This window comes from Salmo salar, chromosome ssa14 (assembly GCF_905237065.1).
Source record: "Salmo salar chromosome ssa14, Ssal_v3.1, whole genome shotgun sequence".
Taxonomy (NCBI): Eukaryota; Metazoa; Chordata; class Actinopteri; order Salmoniformes; family Salmonidae; genus Salmo; species Salmo salar.
In genome coordinates, this window is record NC_059455.1 from 44,389,101 (window position 1) to 44,415,577 (window position 26,477).

Consider the following 26,477-nt stretch of genomic DNA (forward strand, 5'->3'; position numbering starts at 1 on the left):
AATAAGCTAAGCTCTTGAGCGGTTTTACTCCAGACAGAATACATAGACACCCAGATCCCTTCACCTTGACAGACAACAGCTTATGGTGACACCAGGGAAAGTTATACTCTACAGAACACATCATCCCAGCTCTTCTTAAACTCTTCAAATAAAAAAAACTATTTGCACTGAGCAGGTCAACATTGTGGAATTATTCTCTTAAAACTTGATTTAGCTACTCTTTCACTCTACATTTGAGGCAGTTGTGGGCCTCTTTCTAACAACCTGCTACCCTCCCCTTCCCCTGTAGTGCTCCACTGTAGTTCTGTAGCTCATCGGTTGGTCCAGGATGTCGTTCATGATGAAGGCCATGTTGGGGAGTAAGTTGAAGGATATGACGGGAGGAGGAGGAGAGGCTGAGGTGCCAGCAGGCGATGTGAAGGAGACCCCTGAGTCTAAAGGAATGTCCAGAGAAGAGTTTGAGGAGTACCAGCGACAGCTCATAGAGGAGAAGTGAGTAACCAATCAATCAATCGATCAACTGATCAAGTTATATTCGCATAGTGTTTTGAACAAATTCATAATACATTCATTACCCCTTAACCCAAGCTAAAAACCCCAAAGGTCAAAGTGTACCAATTCATTACCCCTTAATCCTAGCTAAAACCCCCAAAGAGCAAAGTGTACCAATGTGTCTTTATATCTGAACCTAAATCCAGATTTAGGCTAATATGAGGGATGGCTAGTTTTCTCACAATAGCAGATTAGCAGATGATGCAAGTCAGTGGAACTAGTCAAAAAATATTTATGTTTAAAGACGTATGTTTTTACGTGCTATATTAGCATACCGGACAGCAGGGTTTGGGAGTGGCTGATTACATGTAGTCAGTTACATTTCATTAGACTGTTAAAAAAACAATAACTGTAATCAGTTATGTTACCACCCAAACTTTGAAAAACTAGATAATTACTTCTTGGATTACTTTTAAATTCACAATGGATGTTTTGCGAGAAAACAAATACATCATGACACGTTTCTGTATTCTCAATGACATTCAATTCTGAATTTAAAAAGGCGGATGTTTAAGTTTGTTCCACCTGAGCAAGTCTGACCACAAGTCTGAAACCCCTATGATGGCACACCAAATGTGTTTGATGGATAATATTTTGCCCTCTTCTAAATGGCTCTTAAGGGGAATGTAATTAAAAGTTAACGGGAATGTAATCAGATTATGTTACTGAGTTTGGGTAATCCAAAAGTTACGTTAATGATTATAATTTTGTACAGGTAACTAGAAAATGTAACGGATTACACTTAGGAAGTAACTATGGACAAGAAGAGAGAAGCTGAGGAACTTTGATATCACATAATGAAAACAGAAGATTTGTTTCATGCTAACGTGACATGAACGTGAACTCGCTACTTCCAGTAACCTGTCAGAACTTTAATGAAAAAAGGTGCTAGCTGGCCGAAATGAATAACGCAAAAGGTGCTAGCTGGCCTAAATGAATAACGCAAAAGGTACTAGCTGGCCTAAATGCATAATGAAAAAGGTGCTAGCTGGCCGAAATGAATAACGAAAAAGGTGCTAGCTGGCCGACATGAATAACGCAAAAGGTGCTAGCTGGCCTAAATGAATAATGCAAAAGGTACTAACTGGCCTAAATGAATAACGCAAAAGGTACCAGCTGGCCTAAATTAATAACGAAAAAGGTGCTAGCTGGCCTAAATGAATAATGCAAAAGGTGCTAGCTGGCTGAAATGAATAATGAAAAAGGTACAAGCTGCCCTAAATGAATAACGCAAAAGGTGCTAGCTGGCCTAAATGAGTAATGCAAAAGGTACTAGCTGGCCTAAATGATTAAAACAAAAGGTGCCAGCTTGCCTAAATGAATAATGCAAAAGGTGCTAGCTGGCCTAATTTAATAAAGAAAAAGGTGCTAGCTGGCCTAAATGAATAATACAAAAGGTGCTAGCTGGCCTAATTTAATAAAGAAAAAGGTGCTACCTTGCCTAAATGAATAATGCAAAAGGTGCTAGCTGGCTGAAATTAATAATGAAAAAGGTACAAGCTGCCCTAAATGAATAACGCAAAAGGTGCTAGCTGGCCTAAATGAGTAATGCAAAAGGTACTAGCTGGCCTAAATGATTAAAACAAAAGGTGCCAGCTTGCCTAAATGAATAATGCAAAAGGTGCTAGCTGGCCTAATTTAAGAAAGAAAAAGGTGCTAGCTGGCCTAAATGAATAATACAAAAGGTGCTAGCTGGCCTAATTTAATAAAGAAAAAGGTGCTAGCTGCCCTAAATGAATAACGCAAAAGGTACTAGCTGGCCTAAATGAATAACGCAAAAGGTGCTAGCTGGCCTAAATGAATAATGAAAAAGGTGCTAGCTGACCTAAACGAATAACGCAAAAGGTACTTGCTGGCCTAAATGAATAACGCTAAAGGTGCTAGCTGGCCTAAATGAATAATACAAAAGGTGCTAGCTGGCCTAATTTAATAAAGAAAAAGGTGCTAGCTGCCCTAAATGAATAACGCAAAAGGTACTAGCTGGCATAAATGAATAACGTAAAAGGTGATAGCTGGCCTAAATGAATAACGTAAAAGGTGCTAGCTGGCTTAAATTAATAATGAAAAAGGTGCTAGCTGGCCTAAATGAATAACGCAAAAGGTGCTTGCTGGCCTAAATGAATAACGTAAAAGGTGCTAGCTGGCCTAAATGAATAACGCAAATGGTGCTAGCTGGCCTAAATGAATAATGAAAAAGGTGCTAGCTGGCCTAAATGATTAAAACAAAAGGTGCAGCTGGCCTAAATGAATAATGCAAAAGGTGATAGCTGGCCTAATTTAATAAAGAAAAATGTGCTAGCTGGCCTAAATGAATAATACAAAAGGTGCTAGCTGGCCTGATTTAATAAAGAAAAAGGTGGTAGCTGCCCTAAATGAATAACGCAAAAGGTACTAGCTGGCCTAAATGAATAACGCAAAAGGTGCTAGCTGGCCTAAATTAATAACCAAAAAGGTGCTAGCTAACCGAAATGAATAAGCAAAAGGTGATAGCTGGCCTAAATGAATAATGCAAAAGGTGCTAGCTGGTCTAAATGAATAATGAAAAAGGTGCTAGCTGGCCGAAATGAATAACCAAAAAGGTGCTAGCTGCCTGAAATGAATAAGCAAAAGGTGATAGCTGGCCTAAGTGAATAATGAAAAAGGTGCTAGCTGGCCTAAATGAATAACGCAAAAGGTACTTGCTGGCCTAAATGAATAACACTAAAGGTGCTAGCTGGCCTAAATGAATAATACAAAAGGTGCTAGCTGGCCTAATTTAATAAAGAAAAAGGTGCTAGCTGCCCTAAATGAATAACGCAAAAGGTACTAGCTGGCCTAAATGAATAACGCAAAAGGTGCTAGGTGGCCTAAAAGAATAATGAAAAAGGTACTAGCTGGCCTAAATGAATAAAGCAAAAGTTGCTAGCTGGCCTAAATTAATAATGAAAAAGGTGCTAGCTGGCCTAAACGAATAACGCAAAAGGTACTTGCTGGCCTAAATGAATAACGTAAAAGGTGCTAGCTGGCCTAAAACGAATAACGCAAAAGGTACTTGCTGGCCTAAATGAATAACGTAAAAGGTGCTAGCTGGCCTAAAACGAATAACGCAAAAGGTGCTAGCTGGCCTAAATGAATAACGTAAAAGGTGCCAGCTGGCCTAAATGAATAACGCAAATGATGCTAGCTGGCCTAAATGAATAATGAAAAAGGTGCTAGCTGGCCGAAATGAATAACCAAAAAGGTGCTAGCTGCCTGAAATGAATAAGCAAAAGGTGCTAGCTGGCCTAAACGAATAACGCAAAAGGTACTTGCTGGCCTAAATGAATAACGTAAAAGGTGCTAGCTGGCCTAAATGAATAACGCAAATGGTGCTAGCTGGCCTAAATGAATAACGCAAATGGTGCTAGCTGGCCTAAATGAATGACGCAAAAGGTGCTAGCTGGCCGAAATGAATAACCAAAAAGGTGCTTGCTGGCCGAAATGAATAACGCAAAAGGTACTAGCTGGCCTAAATGAATCATGCAAAAGGTGCTAGCTGGCCTAAATGAATAACGCAAAAGGTACTAGCCGGCCTAAATGAATAATGAAAAAGGTGCTAGCTGACCGAAATGAATAACGCAAAAGTTGCTAGCTGGCTAAAATTAATAACGCAAAAGGTACTAGCTGGCCTAAATTAATAATGAAAAAGGTGCTAGCTGGCCGAAATGAATAACGCAAAAGGTGCTAGCTGGCCTAAATGAATAATGCAAAAGGTACTAGCTGGCCTAAATGAATAACGCAAAAGGTACCAGCTGGCCTAAATTAATAACGAAAAACGTGCCAGCTGGCCTAAATGAATAGCACAAAAGGTGGTAGCTGGCCGAAATTAATAACGCAAAAGGTGCTAGCTGGCTTAAACGAATAACGCAAAAGGTACTTGCTGGCCTAATTGAATGACGCAAAAGGTGCTAGCTGGCCGAAATGAATAACCAAAAAGGTGCTAGCTGCCTGAAATGAATAAGCAAAAGGTGATAGCTGGCCTAAGTGAATAATGAAAAAGGTGCTAGCTGGCCTAAATGAATTATGAAAAAGGTGCTAGTTGGCCTAAATAAATAATGCAAAAGGTGCTAGCTGGCTGAAATGAATAATGAAAAAGGTACAAGCTGCCCTAAATGAATAACGCAAAAGGTTCTAGCTGGCCTAAATGAATAATGCAAAAGGTACCAGCTGGCCTAAATGATTAAAACAAAAGGTGCCAGCTTGCCTAAATGAGTAATGCAAAAGTGGCAAGCTGGCCTAATTTAATAAAGAAAAAGGTGCTAGCTGGCCTAAATGAATAATACAAAAGGTGCTAGCTGGCCTAATTTAATAAAGAAAAAGGTGCTAGCTGCCCTTAATGAATAACGCAAAAGGTACTAGCTGGCCTAAATGAATAACGCAAAAGGTGCTAGCTGGCCTAAATGAATAATGAAAAAGGTACTAGCTGGCCTAAATGAATAACGCAAAAGGTGCTAGCTGGCCTAAATGAATAATGAAAAAGGTGCTAGCTGGCCTAAACGAATAACGCAAAAGGTTCTTGCTGGCCTAAATAAATAACGTAAAAGGTCCCAGCTGGCCTAATTGAATAACGCAAAAGGTACTTGCTGGCCTAAATGAATAACGTTAAAGGTGCTAGCTGGCCTAAATGAATAACGCAAATGGTGCCAGCTGGCCTAAATGAATAATGAAAAAGGTGCTAGCTGGCCGAAATGAATAACCAAAAACGTGCTAGCTGCCCGAAATGAATAAGCAAAAGGTGCTAGCTGGCCAAAACGAATAACGCAAAAGGTTCTTTGCTGGCCTAAATGAATAACGTAAAAGGTGCTAGCTGGCCTAAATGAACAACGAAAATGGTGCTAGCTGGCCTAAATTAATGACGCAAAATGTGCTAGCTGGCCGAAATGAATAACCAAAAAGGTGCTAGCTGCCCTAAATGAATAGCGCAAAAGGTACTAGCTGGCCTAAATAAATAACGCAAAAGGTGCTAGCTTGCCTAAATGAATAATGAAAAAGGTACTACCTGGCCTAAATGAATAACGCAAAAGGTGCTAGCTGGCCTAAATTAATAATGAAAAAGGTGCTAGCTGGCCTAAACGAATAACGCAAAAGGTACTTGCTGGCCTAAATGAATAACGTTAAAGGTGCTAGCTGGCCTAAATTATTAATACAAAAGGTGCTACCTGGCCTAATTTAATAAAGAAAAAGGTGCTAGCTGGCCTAAATGAATAACGCAAAAGGTACTAGCTGGCCTAAATGAATAACGCAAAAGGTACTTGCTGGCCTAAATGAATAACGTAAAAGGTGCTACCTGGCCTAAATGAATAACGCAAAAGGTACTAGCTGGCCTAAATGAATAACGCAAAAGGTACTAGCTGGCCTAAATGAATAACGCAAAAGGTACTTGCTGGCCTAAATGAATGACGCAAAAGGTGCTAGCTGGCCAAAATGAATAACCAAAAAGGTGCTAGCTGCCCGAAATGAATAAGCAAAAGGTGCTAGCTGGCCTAAACGAATAACGCAAAAGGTTTCTTGCTGGCCTAAATGAAAAACGTAAAAGGTGCTAGCTGGCCTAAATGAATAACGCAAAAGGTACTTGCTGGCCTAAATGAATGACGCAAAAGGTGCTAGCTGGCCGAAATGAATAACCAAAAAGATGCTAGCTGCCCGAAATGAATAAGCAAAAGGTGCTAGCTGGCCTAAACGAATAACGCAAAAGGTACTTGCTGGCCTAAATGAAAAACGTAAAAGGTGCTAGCTGGCCTAAATGAATAACGCAAATGGTGCTAGCTGGCCTAAATGAATGATGCAAAAGGTGCTAGCTGGCCGAAATTAATAACCAAAAAGGTGTTAACTGCCTGAAATGAATAAGCAAAAGGTACTAGCTGGCCGAAATGAATAACACAGTAGGTGCTAGCTGGCCTAAATGAATAACGCAAACGGTGCTAGCTGGCCTAAAAGAATAATGCAAAAGGTACTTGCTGGCCTAAATTAATAATGAAAAAGGTGCTAGCTGGCCTAAATGAATAATGAAAAAGGTGCTAGCTGGCCTAAATGAATAATGCAAAAGGTGCTAGCTGGCCTAATTTAATAAAGAAAAAGGTGCTAGCTGCCCTTAATGAATAACGCAAAAGGTACTAGCTGGCCTAAATGAATAACGCAAAAGGTGCTAGCTGGCCTAAATGAATAATGAAAAAGGTACTAGCTGGCCTAAATGAATAACGCAAAAGGTGCTAGCTGGCCTAAATGAATAATGAAAAAGGTGCTAGCTGGCCTAAACGAATAACGCAAAAGGTTCTTGCTGGCCTAAATAAATAACGTAAAAGGTCCCAGCTGGCCTAATTGAATAACGCAAAAGGTACTTGCTGGCCTAAATGAATAACGTTAAAGGTGCTAGCTGGCCTAAATGAATAACGCAAATGGTGCCAGCTGGCCTAAATGAATAATGAAAAAGGTGCTAGCTGGCCGAAATGAATAACCAAAAACGTGCTAGCTGCCCGAAATGAATAAGCAAAAGGTGCTAGCTGGCCAAAACGAATAACGCAAAAGGTTCTTTGCTGGCCTAAATGAATAACGTAAAAGGTGCTAGCTGGCCTAAATGAACAACGAAAATGGTGCTAGCTGGCCTAAATTAATGACGCAAAATGTGCTAGCTGGCCGAAATGAATAACCAAAAAGGTGCTAGCTGCCCTAAATGAATACCGCAAAAGGTACTAGCTGGCCTAAATAAATAACGCAAAAGGTGCTAGCTTGCCTAAATGAATAATGAAAAAGGTACTACCTGGCCTAAATGAATAACGCAAAAGGTGCTAGCTGGCCTAAATTAATAATGAAAAAGGTGCTAGCTGGCCTAAACGAATAACGCAAAAGGTACTTGCTGGCCTAAATGAATAACGTTAAAGGTGCTAGCTGGCCTAAATTATTAATACAAAAGGTGCTACCTGGCCTAATTTAATAAAGAAAAAGGTGCTAGCTGGCCTAAATGAATAACGCAAAAGGTACTAGCTGGCCTAAATGAATAACGCAAAAGGTACTTGCTGGCCTAAATGAATAACGTAAAAGGTGCTACCTGGCCTAAATGAATAACGCAAAAGGTACTAGCTGGCCTAAATGAATAACGCAAAAGGTACTAGCTGGCCTAAATGAATAACGCAAAAGGTACTTGCTGGCCTAAATGAATGACGCAAAAGGTGCTAGCTGGCCAAAATGAATAACCAAAAAGGTGCTAGCTGCCCGAAATGAATAAGCAAAAGGTGCTAGCTGGCCTAAACGAATAACGCAAAAGGTTTCTTGCTGGCCTAAATGAAAAACGTAAAAGGTGCTAGCTGGCCTAAATGAATAACGCAAAAGGTACTTGCTGGCCTAAATGAATGACGCAAAAGGTGCTAGCTGGCCGAAATGAATAACCAAAAAGATGCTAGCTGCCCGAAATGAATAAGCAAAAGGTGCTAGCTGGCCTAAACGAATAACGCAAAAGGTACTTGCTGGCCTAAATGAAAAACGTAAAAGGTGCTAGCTGGCCTAAATGAATAACGCAAATGGTGCTAGCTGGCCTAAATGAATGATGCAAAAGGTGCTAGCTGGCCGAAATTAATAACCAAAAAGGTGTTAACTGCCTGAAATGAATAAGCAAAAGGTACTAGCTGGCCGAAATGAATAACACAGTAGGTGCTAGCTGGCCTAAATGAATAACGCAAACGGTGCTAGCTGGCCTAAAAGAATAATGCAAAAGGTACTTGCTGGCCTAAATTAATAATGAAAAAGGTGCTAGCTGGCCTAAATGAATAATGAAAAAGGTGCTAGCTGGCCTAAATGAATAATGCAAAAGGTACTCGCTGGCCTAAATGATTAAAACAAAAGGTGCCTTCTGGCCTAAATTAATAATGAAAAAGGTACAAGCTCCCCTAAATGAATAACGCAAAAGGTGCTAGCTGGCCTAAATGAATAATGCAAAAGGTACTAGCTGGCCTAAATGATTAAAACAAAAGGTGCCAGCTGGCCTAAATGAATAATGCAAAAGGTGCTAGCTGGCCTAATTTAATAAAGAAAAAGGTGCTAGCGTGCCTAAATGAATAACGCAAAAGGTACTAGCTGGCCTAAATCAATAATGCAAAAGGTGCTAGCTGGCCAAAATGAATAACGCAGAAGGTGCTAGTGTAACCGATGTGAAATGGCTAGTTAGTTAGCGGTGGTGCGCGCTAATAGCGTTTCAATCGGTGACGTTACTCGCTCTGAGACCTGAAATAGTTGTTCCCCTTGCTCTGCAAGGGCCGCGGCTTTTGTGGTGCGATGTGTAACGATGCTTCGTGGGTGTCAGTTGTTTAATGTGTGCAGAGGGTCCCTGGTTCAAGCCCAGGTTGGGGCGAGGAGAGGGACGGAAGCTATACTGTTACACTAGCTGGCCTAAATGAATAATGCAAAAGGTGCTAGCTGGCCTAAATGATTAATGAAAAAGGTGATAGCTGGCCTAAATGAATAATGAAAAAGGTGCTAGCTGGCCTAAAGAATAACGCAAAAGGTGCTAGCTGGCTTAAATGAATAATGCAAAAGGTGCTAGCTGGCCTAAATGATTAATGAAAAAGGTGATAGCTGGCCTAAATGAATAATGAAAAAGGTGCTAGCTGGCCTAAATGAATAATGCAAAAGGTGCTAGCTGGCCTAATTTACCAGCAAAACATTTTGATGCTACAGACAGTAACATCTACTACAACTCTCAGAGACCTATCTAGCTTCATAACATGAGTGTAGAGTGTGTCAATGTTAATGTCACAACCATCTTCCAGTGGTCTGTCTAAGAGCAGCAGAGGTAGTGGCCTTACAGTCTGATAACTAACAGTACCACATTATGTGTCTGATAACTGACACAGTACCTACCACATTATGTCTGATAACTAACACAGTACCACATTATGTCTGAAAACTAACACAGTACCACATTATGTGTCTGATAACTGACACAGTACTACATTATGTCTGATAACTAACACAGTACCTACCACATTATGTCTGATAACTAATACAGTACCTCATTATGTCTGATAACTAACACAGTACCTACCACATTATGTCTGATAACTAACACAGTACCACATTATGTGTTTGACATCTGCTACAGAGAGTAGAGGTATATAAAGCCCTGCTTGTATCATAATAACACTGGTTGAGGGGTTTAGTGATTAGCCTAATTTCAACACTAGCTTCCTGTCAAGCCACGAGTGTCTGTCTCTCACAGAGGGGCGGGTAGAGCAGAACGACAGGCACATGGTGTTACATGTTTACGAGCACATGTATCCACGTGTTACTGCCCACCTACACATACATACCTGAGTGCACATACATACATGTGTGTGTTGGTGTGCATGAGAGCAATTATGTGTGAATAATGTGTGTGCTTGTGTGTGTGTGTGTGTGTGTGTGTGTGTGTGTGTGTGTGTGTGTGTGTGTGTGTGTGTGTGTGTGTGTGTGTGTGTGTGTGTGTGTGTGTGTGTGGGTGTGTGTGTGTGTGGGTGTGAGGCTCAGGTGATGTCAGTGAAAGGTAGGTATAAAAACTGTAGGCTGTAGGCTCCCGGCAGAATGGCTTATTGTAATGACTGGGGGCTGTAGCATTAGGCTCATGTAAGCCTGGCCAGGCAGGGGTCAGGGGGATTAGGGTCTGGGACACTGTCTTCCGACAGGTGGCGTCACTACTACAACATGTCGATGCTAGTCCCTCCAATAACTCTGACGTAAGATAATGCAATTCTGGTGTAATAACTGACCAGCACTGTGCTCCAGACAACCCTCTTCTTCCTCTTCTTTTACTTCTTCTTCTTCTTTTACATTCTTCTTCTTTTACTTCTTCTTATTTTACTTCTTCTTCATCTTCTTTTACTTCTTCTTCATCTTCTTTTACTTCTTCTTCTTTTACATTCTTCTTCTTTTACTTCTTCTACATTCTTCTTCTTCTTTTACTTCTTCTTCTTCTTTTACTTCCTCCTCTCTTCCTTTTCCTGCTCCACTGCTATTGCTCCAGAGTCAGCAACTGGTAACCACACATGCTCATGCATCTGCCACGCTGACCCTCAACATGGGGGCCCCTCAGGGGTGTGTGTTTAGTCCCCTCTTGTACTTCTTGTTCACCCATGACTGTGTGGCCATGCATGACTCAAATCAAATCAAACTTTATTTGCCACATGCGCTGAATACAACAAGTATAGACTTTACCGTGAAATGTTTACTTACAAGCCCTTAACCAACAGTGCAGTTCAAGAAGAAGAAAATATTTACCAAGTAGGCAAAAATAAAAAGTTATAATAAAATGTAACACAATAATAATAACAATAACGAGGCTATGCTACGGGGCTCTATATGCACCGAGAGGCAAGGCTGAGAGGCAGCCCCAAAAATGTTTTTTTGGGGGGGGGGGCACACGGGGAGTTTGGCGATGTCAGGGGGGAGACCTGATCTAACTTCCCGTGCTTATCGGAGAGAGCCGTGGAGTGAACCGGAGCCAGTCAAGGAGTCAAGCGTGGAGCTCGACGCAAGATTCCGGAGAGAGGTTCTTGCATCGAGAGCACTGTAGTATCGTCGCTTCCTTTTTGCTGCTTCGATTTCCTCCCTCGGGCGACGATACTCCCCAGCCTGCCTCCAGGGTCCTTTTCCATTCAAAATCTCCTCCCAAGTCCATTCCTCCAGATACTCCTTACCATGCTGTTTGGTCCTTTTTTGGTGGGTGATTCTGTCACGGCTGTTTGAAGGATCGGTTCAAAATGCAGCGTGTTCGTAGTTCCACATATTTTATTTACCGTGAAACTAAATGCAATACACTAAATACTTCAATACACAAAAACATCAAACCGTGACACAGAGAGAAAACACACTACTCAAAAAATAATCACCCACAAAAACAAGTGGAACAAACATCAGCTTAAATATGACCTCCAATTAGAGACAACGACAACCAGCTGCCTCTAATTGGAGATCATACCAAACAAAACCAACATAGAAATACAAAAACTAGAAAATGAACATAGAAATACAAAAACAGACAAACACCCCCTGTCATGCCCTGACCTACTCTACCATAGAAAATAACAACTTACTATGGTCAGGACGTGACACCAACAGTAAATTACACAATGTTTTAAAATGTCAATCACTCCAAATTTCAATGACCTAAATAACTCGAACCAACTACAAATTGTAGAAATGCATATAGAAATTTACATTTACATTTACGTCATTTAGCAGATGCTCTTATCCAGAGCGACTTAGGAGTAGACCTGCTCAGAATGCCTGGTCTCCAGTTTGCCTCCATAGTCTGGTACGTCCTGTGCCTGCTCCCTGCACTCGTCCTGAGGTGGAGGTTACCAGTCTGGCGCCACCCATGCCAGTAACACGCATCAGGATTCCAGTGCACATTCCCCGTCCAGAGCTTACGGCGACAGTTCCCCGTCCAGAGCTTCCGGCGACAGTTCCCCATCCAGAGCTTCCGGCGACAGTTCCCTGTCCAGAGCTTCCGGCGACAGTTCCCAGTCCAGAGCTTCCGGCGACATTTTTCAGTCTGGAACCTAATGAGACGGCCTACAGTCCGAAACCTACTGAGAGGGCCTACAGTCCGGAACCTACTGAGACGGCCTACAGTCCGGAACCTACTGAGACGGCTACAGTCCGGAACCTACTGAGACGGCTACAGTCCGGAACCTACTGAGACGGCCTACAGTCCGGAACCTACTGAGACGGATCTCAGCCCGGAACCTCCAGCAATGCTCCTCAGTCCGGAACCTCCAGCGACGCTCCTCAGTCCGGAGCCTCCAGCGACACTCCTTAGTCCGGAGCCTCCAGCGGCGGTCTGCAGCCCAGAGCCTTCAGCAGCGGCCTGCAGCCCAGAGCCTCCAGCGGCGGCCTACATCCCAGAACCTCTAGCAATGATCTATAGTCCAGTTCCTTTCGACGACGTTCCACGGTCAGCCTCCAGCGACACTCCTTAGTCCGGAGCCTCCAGCGACACTCCTCAGTCCAGAGCCTCCAGCGATGCCTCCCAGTCCGGAGCCTCCAGCGACGCTCCCCAGTCCGGAGCCTCCAGCGACGCTCCCCGGTCTGGAGCCTTCAGCGGCGGTCTGCAGCCCAGAGCCTTCAGCGGCGGTCTGCAGCCCAGAGCCTTCAGCAGCGGCCTGCAGCCCAGAGCCTCCAGCGGCGGCCTACATCCCAGAACCTCTAGCAATGATCTACAGTCCAGTTCCTTTCGACGACGTTCCACGGTCAGGTGGTAAAGAAGCAGAGGGATCAGTGGGTGGAGTGGGGGTCACGCCCCAAACCCGAGCCGTCTCCATGGGGGGAGGCGCTGGATAAGAAGGTTCTGGGTATTGCATATGAGCCGCCATAGACATTAGTCACCCACCCTACCCTCCCTTTGTGTTTTGTTGTTGGGGGGGGTTTGTTGTGTGGGGGGTTTGTTGTTCGGGGGGTTTTGTTGTTGGTTTTTTTTAGGTGCGGTTGGAGTCCGCACCTTTGGGGGGTGGTACTGTCACGTCCTGACCATAGTAAGTTGTTATTTTCTATGGTAGAGTAGGTCTTGTTTGGTATGCTCTCCAATTAGAGGCAGCTGGTTGTTGTTGTCTCTAATTGGAGGTCATATTTAAGCTGATGTTTGTCCCACTTGTTTTTGTGGGTGATTATTTTTTGAGTAGTGTGTTTTCTCTCTGTGTCACGGTTTGTTGTTTTTGTGTATTGAAGTATTTAGTGTATTGCATTTAGTTTCACGGTAAATAAAATATGTGGAACTACGAACACGCTGTATTTTGGTCCGATCCTTCAAACAGCCGTGACAGTTGGTTCCTAACTAGCCCCATAGGGATATCGAATGTCAAAACAAATTGACCATGGGCATTACGATCGGGTCCATGCAGCTGTGCTCCGAAATGATTAATTGGGTGCTCCCAGCTGTGGACATGTGGACAGGATAGAAATAAACCCAACCCAAGGAAATCTGTTACGGTACCCTTCATTATGTGACATAAACATGTTTTATATCATCTCCCAAATCTCAGTTTTGGACGAGACTGACTATATGACCAAAATTATCCTATTTACATTTTGTAGTCAATTTTGACACTAGGGTAAATGTTTCAGACTCATATCGATGCCACATAGGCTATTTTCAAAATGAGAAGTTACTTTTTAAGGGAAGTTGCTTGTTAAAGACGTCTTCCAGTGATTTTTGAACTTGTTGAAAAGTGATATCCAAGGTATAAATACAGTACACACACTGAAGAGTAGAAAATATGTTGAACAAAATAGTCTCCGTAAGGTACAGTATTTATAAGTCATATTATTAAAAATCAAGTTAAATATTTACTAATAAAAAATTACAGACAAAATTAGAGACTGTCACTTTAAGGACGGATTTGGGTCACAGAGGCAAAGTTCTATCCCTCAAGTCTACACTGGCTTGGTATAGAGGAACATCTACTTCCATACTTAACAACATGGTTATAATAGTGCTTATAAGTCTATCTATCTTTTCCCTAAAGGAAACCCAAGGACCTGTATACAGTCTGACCTTAGTCCCCCTCTAATCAAAGACATGAGGGACAATTTACTTTGTCCTTATATGAAGAAAAAAAACATCACCAAGAGATGCTAAATAATCAAATAGTATACTGTAATATATTGAGGCAAATACTGTAATCTTGCTTAGTCATGTTCTTGCTGTCATTATAATCCCTTCCTCCCTGGCCGCCATTGGAATTCCATGAACCTATTGTTCCCAACCCTATCTCCAGCCAGGACCATCTCTGTCTCCACCTACCTGACCATATCCTATATATGATATATCTAGGGCCCAAGGTTTCTCCTGGTCAGGTCAGGTTGTCAGTAAACATTTCTTAGCCCTTTGGTTGTCATATGTATTCTTTGATATGAATTTGCTTCCATATCTATAGAATTTAACACACTTGAGGGAGTTAAATCGAAGTGACTTTCTTTCCCTTGCAGGATGGAGCGGGACAAGGAGTTTGCCACAAAGAAGGCGGAGAGGGCCAACCTGAGGTCCTGCCTGAGGGACAAGTACCGCCTACCTGAGGTAAGAGCTGACTTACTGTAGGACCAGGGTAGGTGACTAACTGATTACATGTTACGTGTTAGTGATGGCTGTTTAACAGATTAAAGCATTTTTCAGTCTCTCGGTCCCAGCTTTGATGCACCCATACTGACCTCACCTACTGGATGGTAGCGGGGTGAACAGGCAGTGGCTCTGGTGGTTGTTGTCTTTGATGATCTTTTTGGCTTTCCTGTGACATCGAGTGCGATAGGTGTCCTGGAGGGCAAGTAGTTTGCCCCCGGTGATGCGTTGTGCAGACCGCACCACCCTCTGGAGAGCCTTGCGGTTGAGGGTGAGGCAGTTGCCGTAGCAGGCAGGGATACAGCCCGACAGGATGCTCTCAACTGTGCATCTATAGGAGTTTGTCAGGGTTTTGGGTGACAAGCCTTCTTCACCACACTGTTTGTGTGGGTGGACCATTTCAGTTTGTCTGTGATGTGTACGCTGAGGTACTTAAAACTTTCCACTTTCTCCACTACTATCCCATCGATGTGGTTAGGGGTGTGCTCCCTCTGCTGTTTCCTGAAGTCCACGATCATCTCCTTTGTTTTGTTGACGTTGAGTGAGAGGTTGTTTTCCTGACACCACACTCCGAGTGCCCTCACCTTCTCCCTGTAGGCTGTCACATCGTTGTCGCCGTTGTTGGTAATCAAGCCCACTACTTTTGTGTAGTCTGCAAACATGATGATTGAGTTGGAGGTGTCATGGCCACGCAGTCATGGGTGAACAGGGAGTACAGGAGGGGGCTGAGCACGTTGTTCTAATGCCTCTTAAAGGGAAAGTAATCCAAAAGTAACAAATTAATCTGATTATATTACTGAATTTGGGTAATCCAAAAGGTTCCTTACTGATATTACTTGTTAGATATTACTGCACAGTCTGAGCTGGAAACACAAGCATTTCGCTAAGCCCGCAATAACATCTGCGAATCACATGTATGTGACCAATACGATTTGATTTGATTTAGAAAGTAACGTAATCAACTCTGTGTAGGCCTGACCACTAACTTCATATATGTAGAACTTAAAACACATGAGCCCTTAGCCCCCAATTATCACGTTGATCCCCTGTAGACAATGGAAACATGACTGTCAGAGCCCAATCAGTCCTGGCCATATATATATATATATATATATGTATATAACACATATATATATATGGGTAAAAGTCATAAGGTTTTTAAAGTAGCAAAAAAATAAAACAGCAATTACAATTTCCTAAAAGGCTTTTTTATGTTCATTGGAGTGTCACCTACTCCCTTATATTAGTTATATTGAAGAATAAAGCCAATAAATCATTTTTTATGTACCCTAGTAAAATGTCATTCAGAATAACACTGAATGTTTTTTAAATTGTTTTAATTTTATGCCCATTTTTTTAAATCACAAGGTTATATATCCACACTTCGACTGGCAGGAATATAACTGCCCAGAAAAAATGACATTATTTTAATTTGAAAACCACATATTTGATGTGTCACGGGTACAACTCAAAATTTGTTAAAGGTTTTTTACACAAAACTTCCTGCCTAACACTGAAAAAAATTCTAAAATCTCTGAAAAAAATCTTTCACGTCATCCTGTGAGATGTGTTTTTGTCTCTCTGAGTCAACAAAACAAAGTTATTGTGTTTTAATACAAAATACTGGTGTTATACAGTATATCACTATTTTGTTACCCTGAATGACACACATCACTACGGCCCACAAATATTGATTAAAGGTGAATCCTTCAGCAATAACAATAATGATCCTATGAACTATTATTAGTAGCAGCAATAGTATTTTTCTTTTAGCTATTTTTTTAAATTATAAAACTGTGTAAAAAAAACAGGATAAGATGTTTAAAATGTGCAGGCTAGCTGAACTTAGATCTCTTCTAAACTAGAGAGAGAGAGAGAGAAATGACCCATACGCCACACACTAAAGAACATGAGTTTGACTATGCAACATAGTTCTCCCTTTCTCTTTCAAACATGTGCTGTTACTATTTCATTGCTAATGTTAATAACAATCCATGTTCTATAATTTGAGCCTACGGCAACACTTTACATTGCATTAAGTTGCATTATTACACGATTATTATATGATAGTTAATGTTGTAATTATGCATTGTTACACTGTAACTGGTACATTTCTATTCAATGCAGGTACACAAATACAATTTCAAGATACCTACACAAAATAGCTACATAAAATGGCCATCAAACTACTTAAATTCAAACTTGTACTGTCTCGATTTTTCATAAAGTGCCCCAAATGTGAAGCAGCTATTAACTAATATAATTCATAATCCATTTTTAATCCATAATTCTGTGTGTGTGTGTGTGTGTGTCATATTATATTAACTAATATAATTCAGCAGTTATATCTTAACTGTAGTGGAAATAAAACATTAACTACAGTGTAATAGTGCAACTTAATGTTAAGCGTTATCCACCCAGCTTTATATCCTATTATATCCTATTCTGTTGCTGACAGTAGCATGAAACCATGAAAACAATACCTTGCTTTTCTTCTGGCTAGTCTTTCCTCCCTAGCAACTGGATCTGCGTTAATCTTTTGTCTGTGCCGTGCAGCCTTCTCCTTATTAGACAATGGCATCTATAGTATAAAGATAATGTGCCTTGAAATACCTTAAAATGACATAAAATAGTTTAAAATGATCATATTCAGTATTCATACAACAAGTAAATATGAATTGCATGATTAAATGTTGTAAACTAGGGAAAATATGGGATAAAAAAGCTAATGTCATTCAGCATAACGGGTGACATTGTGGTATAACATTAAACTTTTAAAATGCAAATCAATTTATAACATTTTTGACATGCGTTTTTCTGGATGTTTTTGTTGTTATTCTGTCTCTCACTGTTCAAATAAACCTACCATTAAAATTATAGACTGATCATTTCTTTGTCAGTGGGCAAACGTACAAAATCAGCAGGGGATCAAATACTTTTTTCCCTCACTGTATATTTCTGACTATGTGTCTGTTTCTCAGAGTGGCCAGGACGAAGCCATGGTGAAGATGGCGGGAGATGACCTGGATCTCCCTGAGGACCTAGCCAAGATGGTGGACGAGGATGAGGAGGAAGAGGCGGTGAACGACTCACTACTAGGACAGCTACATCAACTGCAGAACATGGACATGGACCAGCTGAAGACCAAAGCCCAGACCACCATGACAGAGATACAACAGGTGGCTGAGGAGAAGTGTGTCATCATGTGAAGAGTGATCATCAGACTTCTACCCATTGATCTTTCTTCAGCAATTAAGCAGTCCATCGTGTGAACTTCTACATCAAGTGGGATTTACCCAACAAGCACCAAGCCTACGTCTTTGTTATAATTATACAATATTGTATGTTAATCTTCACAGAACCACCTAATCTTTCTGTTATTCAGATGCCTCAGAAAATATGAATTGCTGAGGCGCTGTGAAATCATACTGTATATTGTTGCTAATGATGATCACCTCCTCTCTGTTCAACTTCCACACAGAAACAGAATTAATAGAATAGACAAAGCCCCTCAGTCCACAGGTATTTGACTGGTACACTCAATATGGCCGCCGGTCCACCCATCACAAAATGTTGACTTCAATGGGAATAACCTGTTGAAACAGAGTCCAGACTGAGTATTTTAACTTTCACAATAATAATTTGATATTAAACTGATTATGGCAGTAGGCCGAGAATGGAAAAAGACATGTAAACACCTTACTCTGCTTATGTTAATTGGCGTGAGGTCAAAATCAAAGGAAACATACATCGATTACAACACCTGGTTTTCTGAGCATTCTTTCAAATTGTTAGGACACGTAAACAGCTTAATCGGCATTCCAGTAGCATTGCAGCTGTGTATTTGATCTGCTCATGCACCGGTAACGCAAGCTTCCCTCTTATGCCCGAGTTAAGTGAGTTTCTGAAAGTCTGCATCTCAGAAGTAGTTTACACATGAAAACTTTATATGTACAAACTCAGAATCAAATAGGCTTCGAAAAAATTACATGGTCACTGGGGTAGAACGTTTATTTTGATTCACGATTTTCTGCATTAATAAAAGTCTCAAAAGTAAACAGGATTATTAGGGAAATCGTTTATCCTCTACGGGATTGGTGTCCTGCGGGACGGTTGAGCTAACGTAGGCTAATAAGATTAGCATGAGGTTGTAAGTAACAAAAAAAATCCCAGGACATAGACATATCTGATATGGGCAGAAAGCTTAAATTCTTGTTAATCTAAATGCACTGTCCAATTAACAGTAGCTATTACAGTGAAAGAATACCATACTATTGTTTGAGGAGAGTGCACAATTATGAACTTGAAAAAATATTAATAAACGAATTATGCACATTTGGGCAGTCTTGATACATTTTGAACAGATATGCAATGGTTCATTGGATCAGTCTAAAACGTTGCATGTACACTGCTGCCATCTAGTGGACAAAATCTAAATTGTGCCTGGGCTGGAATAATACAATATGGCCTTTCTCTTGCATTTCAAAGTTGATGGTACAAAATAAATAAATAAAAAACGCATGCTTTTTTCTTTGTGTTATCTTTTACCAGATCTAAGGTGTTATATTCTCCTACAATAATTTCACATTTCCACAAACTTCAAAGTGTTTCCTTTCAAATGGTATCAAGAATATGCATATCCTTGCTTCAGGTCCTGAGCTACAGGCAGTTAGATTTGGGTATGTCATTTTAGGCGAAAATTGAAAACAAAAAAAGGGATCGATCCTTCCTTGCAAAGCATGTAAACATTTTAAACAAACTGTTATATTAATCTCACTATCCACAATAATTGTATTATTGCGTGCATGTAACCGTAGTCACTGGTAACACATGAAAATACAAATAAATTATACTAGGATAAGATGGTCTGTCTATAGTTAAAAGCATACATTGTCAGATTATTTTTTACATTTTTCTTTGTCTGCTGCGTGGTAACGAAAAATAAAATACATATTATGAACAAGTCTTATTGATTAAGTAAACTGCATAGATAATCTGAAGGTTTTATGTGTAGTCCAAAATGTAAGGTGAAAACATTTGTTTGCTATGTAGAGGTCAGAGGTTTCAAAAATACTGTACATTTCCACATACATACCCTTCCAATCCGGCCCGCGGGTGGTTGGAGTTCCATTTTTCATTTAACCTTTATTTAACTAGGCAAGTCAGTTAAGAACAAATTCTTATTTACAATGACAGCCTAGGAACAGTGGGTTAACTGCCTTGTTCAGGGGCAGAATGACAGATTTATAACTTTCGATCCACCAACCTTTCGTTTACTGGCCCAATGCTCTAACCACCAGGCTACCTGCTGCCCCGCAGGTAGCCTTATAGGTGATGGGAGGGAATAGTTGATGAGTGTTGAGGGGTAAGGGGGTGAGGGGGCTGGTATTTCTGTTAAGGGGTGAGGGGTTAAGGGGGGTGAGGGGTTAAGGGGGTGAGCGGTTAAGGGGTGATGGGTAAATGGGGGTGCGAGGTAAATGGGGTGAGGGGTAATGGGGGTAAGGGGGGTGAGGGATAAAGGCGGTAAGCCACTAAGCTGCTCGCATGCTCGGCCACGCAGCTCCTGGAGCCGACCTGCACAAAATAATTGCCAGCCCGCGAGACGGTCGAGATTGAACTTCACTAAAATGTAGGGAAACTTTCCTCCCACAGCGCACACACTGGTTGAATCAACATTGTTTCCATGTCATCTCAATTAAATTATTTTGAACCAACGCGGAATAGACATTGAATTGATGTCTGTGCCAAGTTTAATTTAAACAGATACAATTTTCCCACTACTGTGAAAATTGAGATTGAATCAACATCATAATCATAAGAGTCCCTTTCAATGCAACAAACCAAATCTAATTTTAAGACTGAGTTGGTGATTTTGTAGTAGGCTGAGCCCACTGAGCAGCTCATCAGAGTAGGAAGCAGGTTTTTCCATCACCTGCTAGCAGTTTTTCCATCACCTGCTGTCAAAGAGTAGCCTAGATTCCTATTTGAGATCACAGAGCATAGCCAATTATAGCCACATGTGCACATTTGTTCAAAACAAATGAAATCGTATTTGTCACATATGCCGAATACAACAGGTGTAGACCTTACAGTGGAATGCTTACTTACAAGCCCTTAACCAACAATGCAGTTTTAAGAAAAATAAGTGTTAAGTAAAAAATAGATAAGTAAAAAATAAAAAATGTAAGTAACAAATAATTAAAGAGCAGCAGTAAAATAACAGTAGCAAGGCTATATACAGGGAGTACCGGTACAGAGTCAATGTGCGGTGGTAAATTTAGTTTCTAGTTCAGAGGTAGGCAACCCTGTTTGTGGAATAACGCAGGTGCTGCAGGATTTTGTTCCCACTAGGCACTACCCCTGACCAACTGAGCTAATTGATCAATTCAGTGATTGTCTAAATTCAATACCCCTGGTCTTCCAGGTAGTTAAGCCATTAGGCAGAGGGTAGCATCATTTCTGATTCTCTTGTGGTGGTTAATTTCTTTACTATAAAATAAGGAGAGACAAACTTATCACACAAGTCAGAGTTATACTTAAACTAAATCGTTAATAATAAGAGCTTTGCAATAGCAATGACCTGTCAACGATTCACCATTTTCGAATGATCCGTTGAGAGTGGCAAAACAAAAGTACAAAGGTCTTTTATAACCAAGATACACCCCTTTCAACCTACATGATGAACAACAGATACATAGAATGAGTCACAAGGTGAGACTTTTTAAATGAGAATGGAGTATCCCGTAGCCAGATAGCATTCGCTATAAATTATCGTTCAGTTTGGTCCCTAAGACGAGGTTCCTATCTCGTTCCTGTTACTCCTAGCACAAAAACACCAACTCGACCAATGGCATAAATCAATTGTCAACTCCAGACACTACACCACACATCCCCCAAGGCCAAAGGAGGGAGTGACTGGCGCATAGACATTGTGGAAACCAGTAATTGGTTCCCCATTAATCACACCATCCCTTCACATGGTTTAACAGATACATTCACATATGAAGACAACGTTCCATCCTGTCCTCTTCCCTTTCTGATATTCTGCATAGCACCAGGGAAATGTGAAAGACAAGCCTGACCTCTCCCCTCTCTGGGCCCCGAGTGACTGAGCCCCAGCTGGGGAAGACGTGCAACTGCCAACACCAGAGTCCAAAGGGATACATTCTAATAACAAGTATATCACATAAGCATATTATGCAGATAAGACATCTTAATTATCTGTTACCCAACTAATTCTGATTCATACACCACACTCTGTAATAATGGTATGGGGAAAATAATGTATTTTATTTTGTAAAGTGGTTTCTTGCATCAAACAACACAACAGCATTTTCAGTCACCTTGTCTGAAGGACAAGTGGATAAGCAGGTTCGCCGGGTAGGTGAACTGTTGCCATTTTGAACCATTTCATGTGTCTTAAGGTACAAATTCTTCCTTCACGCCGACCCAGAGAGCAAATCAAGTGCACTATAGGCCTACTGCTTGCCAATCGGATGGCTCAGATGACAGTGTCTGCGGTAACGTAGCAGGCATAAAAGAAAGCTACAGCAGAGTTGATACTGTGAGATATTAAAACGTTTAACACCACGACTAGAGAGAGACTGTCAACGAATACAGCAAAGAGATGCTGTTTTTATGAGTGAGTTCATGTTTAAGTTACTCAGCACTGTCAACATTTTGTATTCAACACTTTTAGAAGCCATAAAACGAGCGTTCTTCCTATTTCTTACTCAATGGGTCTTCTTTAATATCGCCGAATGTTTCACTTTCTCTGTTCATAGGAGTAACAACATGATTCGAGTTCTGCCATCAGCTGGAAGACGGTGTCACTTCTTGGTCAGTGTCAGTGGAGGAAAAGGAGAGTGGAGAGATGTTTAGAGGCGGACCCTCATTCTGCTGCTCTCTTCCTCCACTGAGACTGACCATCAGATGCAGGCACCATCAGCCCAGTAAAATAAAAATAAAAAGCAAATTATTTAAATGTATGCTCACTCAGCTGTGCTTCACAAGTAATACAACAACGGATCTATTGCCGGGATCATATAGCCTACCTCAAATTATTATTATAATTTTTTTTTAAATAGCCCAAACAACAATGCATTGGCAGGGCAATTCAAGCAATGCCAATATGCGGTGATAATGTTTTGGGCCTATAGCTTACTTCACGAACCTCATTGCGACAGTACTATTTTTAATTGGTTAATGTCACAAAGGCTTACGTTTTTTAAGTCATGTTAAAAAAAAAATCTGAGCGGTAGATCTTGGCTTGCATTTTGACTCAAAGGGATCTTGACTCAGAAAAGGTTGGTGACTACTGTTCTAGAGTTTTCCCTGTTAACACTATCAACATTTCCCTTTATTGTGGCGATTGTGATCGAAGCAAAGCAATATTAGCCACTTTCAATGCAACCTACCGAAACAAAACGAACTACACAAGAGATTTTGTGTCGGAGTAGGATTCTATTGCATTGACACACACTACTCAGCCCGTACTCTACACAGACTGGTGCAGCATAAACAATCAGAGGTGCAGTAGGTCTACATGTAAATAGAGCATTGTCATGGATCTGTGCCATTCACTTTGAACTGGACTGTGCTTACAGCATGAGCGGTCATGAGAAGATGCACTTGTTTTGAGATCAAAGCGAGAGCTACATGTAGCCATGTGTGCGAATTTTGTTAATATCCTTTGCTAGTTAGTGAGTTATTAGTCCAGTTATAGATCATTTGTAGTCAGCAATAGGGGAGTGATTGCTTCCTACAAGAGCACAAAACGTGTACAGTGGTTTCTTGCATCAAACAACACAACAACATTTTCAGTCACCTTGTCTGAAGGACAAGTGGATAAACAGATTAATGTCAAGCCCTGCATGTTTAAACAAAAGAAAGTTGCTTGAACAGTCGCTAAGATTATATTTGGTTGTAATCTTTGCAAAATAAATATTTTGGATGCAGCAGTTGTTAGCTAGAATGCTAACGCTCATTGACATAGGCTGTAGCAAAAGCTAGCCAAAGAGCCATTTTACTAGTTGAAGTGTATTTTAACTAGAATGCGGTTGATTTGCGATGATGACACTAACATTATATTAAGCAGGACATTCATACAAGCCTTAAAATCCAATTATAATCCAAAAGCACTCATAAGCAACATGTAAATGGGGGCTTCTTTTGCTGGCGATCTATAAGAACTCCCCCGTGTCCTGCCATCAACTTGCGTGCATCGCCCTCGTGCGGCAATGTTAGCGAACACAGAAAGGGGTCTATACAGACAGACACAGGTGTCACTTCGACACACGTGACCACGGTAACCTCCCACTCTTAAAGGAGTGGCTGAACATTTTGTCTCATCTGATATTTTGGTTAAAAGACTCAGTTCACCATAAAACAAATATTAATAATAATAAGCAATATACCACATTACATCTTACTAATACATTTCTTGTTTAAGAAACATTACAAAGCAGCGGCATCCTTTTTTTAAAAATGTAATTAGGGCAAAAATATATATTTGGGCTGGTAAAAAATATGAGTGGCTCGTTGATTTTTTAATCTACCTGCCACAGTGGCTGGTGGACCAAAACATTTATTTTAGGCTGTGATAACAATTAATTAAATGTTGTAAAGTGGTTTCTTGCATCATATAACACAATACAATGAGCAATTTTCCCCTGTTTGGCCAATTGTCTTACAGATCTTTTTTTTACTTTTTTTATGAAGTTATTTGAGCTTTCGAACAAGTAAAACATCAGTCCTAAAATAGTTAATGTCAAGCCATGCATAAGGTTTTAAAACGTCTCATGCAATGTAGGCCTTCCCTGTGGCTCAGTTGGTAGAGCATGGTCTTTGCAATGCCAGGGTTGTGGGTTCGATTCCCACGGGGGGCCAGTACAAAAAAATATATGTAAAAAAAATGCATGAAATGTATGCATTCACTACTGTAAGTCGCTCTGGATAGGAGTGTCTGCTAAATGACTAAAATGTAAATGTAGGCCTACATATTGGCTACTATAGGGGATATCATAGAAGTCAACAGCTATATCCATGTGGAGCTGTTATGGCATTTTCTCCATTGGTTTTGTTGATAGGCCACTCTGATAGTCCTACATTATGCTCAAATAGCCACAATTGCCTATTGGCCACTGTCTGAAACTGTAACTTAAAGCGGATACAGCCTCAGTGTTCACAGTTAATAATTTGAATCGCCCAAGTCTAAAAAACAACCCTTCCAAATGTGGTAGTACCCATGCAAATGTTATGGTGCTTCCTTCATGAGAAGTGTGTTGTGGGAATTACTGATATGTCATCGATCATGCCCAGGTGTTCTGCCGCCAAAGGCAAGAATCCTTAATAATTAAGTATGACAAAATATGGAAGCTAGAGGGATGAATGAGAGGCATATTAATGAGATAATGTCATTAGGCCAGTTTAATTAAATTATATTAACAAACATGCATTAATGTCTTTACGTATGTTGACATTTGGCCAGCATGCTTCCCAACCTGGAGCCAAGTTCAATCTACACATGAAACCAGGTTTCTGAGTTAAATGGAAAATAGGACATTTGGATGAACTTGCTTTTTAAGTGGGCATGAACGTTTCTGCTGTCATATTGCTAGAGTGAAGTTGCAGGTTTGTATTCTGCTCACTTAAAAAAAAATGTAATAAAGGTTAATAAACTGTATTCATGTTGCCTATCTGAAGTTTTCTAAACCTTTTCCTGAGGAGATTCTAAACCTTCCCCTCCTATTCTCAGTTGGTGGCAGCAGAAGGATCCAGTAACACAGATTGCGCCACATCTCTCCTCTGTAACTTTAACTAGACCATCACATGACGTTATCTCATCCTTCAAACCCTCCCTTTTCATCATCATCATCATCTCTCTGCTTGTCTCCCCCTTTGCTCCATGTCCCATCCTCCTTTCCTCCCTGTAAGCTGACACAGCTCCTTTAAGTGTTAGCTGCTTTCTTCCTAATAGGATCTCAGAGGCTTAAACTGTCATCTGAAAAAACTAAGCAGCTTGATTGCTACGCAGCATCTTCTTAACCAATTTGTACTCAATTAGGGTAATGGAGAAACAGGTAAAGAAGGACAGCGTTAATATATTAACGTGATAAATGGATTATTACCTGACTTGACAAAGATAAATGTTAAAAGATTACTTCATTCAATTATTTACGGAATCATTCAATCTGCCAGGTGGGTTTTCATGGTGTTGTCACACATCACTCAACTAAGTATACTGTCACATCACTGTAAATTTGGTTTGCTTGCTGAAATCAAATGAATACACCTCATTGATCCCCAGCAGGGTTGGGGACAATTCCATTTCAATTCCAGTGAATTCAGAAAGAAAACCAAATCACAATTCCAAATGTTCCACATTGAAAAGCATTTTAGAAAATTGGAATTTCAGTGTACTTCCTGAATTGACTGGAATTGAAATGGAATTGACCCCAACCCTGATCCCCACCAACCTGGTCTCAGGGCAATTCGTATGTAAAATGTACATTTTTCCCCCTCCTTTTAGTATGCTACATTCCATTATGTTAGGGTACATTATGAATGGAATAGTAGTCGTACATTTTCATTCGTATTAGAGGATGTATAGATCATACGTCTTACCCGGTCGTACAATATCATACTAATTGGATAACATAACTTATTACACATCTTGGAGGACATATAGTATTTTATGCCTTTCTCTGAGACCTGACTGCTTGTATATAATGACTAAGGTTATGAGAATTTCTCATAAAAGATTAGGATAATTAGGTTAAGATTAGGAAAAGGGTTTAGGGGAAGGGTTAGCTAAAATGCTACAGTTGTC

At 40.7% G+C, this 26,477-nt stretch overlaps 1 protein-coding gene across 2 annotated transcripts; it reads left to right on the forward strand.

Moving 5' to 3' along the window:
- On the forward strand, positions 1 to 19,155 carry cplx4c (complexin 4c). Of its 2 annotated transcripts, XM_014141161.2 has the most exons (4): positions 1 to 175; positions 290 to 492; positions 14,521 to 14,608; positions 17,629 to 19,154. In XM_014141161.2, the coding sequence occupies exons 2-4, from the start codon at positions 329 to 331 to the stop codon at positions 17,854 to 17,856; spliced, it is 480 nt and encodes a 159-aa protein (XP_013996636.1). In that variant the 5' UTR covers positions 1 to 175; positions 290 to 328; the 3' UTR covers positions 17,857 to 19,154. The 2 variants fall into 2 exon arrangements, with proteins under 2 accessions (XP_013996636.1, XP_013996637.1); XM_014141162.2 differs by having other exon boundaries at positions 56 to 492; positions 17,629 to 19,155.
- Positions 19,156 to 26,477: the final 7,322 nt, after the last annotated feature.

Bases quoted from the DNA above. Each gene is read 5' to 3' on its own strand.
- cplx4c (XM_014141161.2), top strand. From the start codon at position 329: ATGTCGTTCATGATGAAGGCCATGTTGGGGAGTAAGTTGAAGGATATG. The intron at 493-14,520 runs GTGAGTAACCAA...TTTCCCTTGCAG, and splicing joins CGACAGCTCATAGAGGAGAA to GATGGAGCGGGACAAGGAGT. The intron at 14,609-17,628 runs GTAAGAGCTGAC...TCTGTTTCTCAG, and splicing joins ACAAGTACCGCCTACCTGAG to AGTGGCCAGGACGAAGCCAT.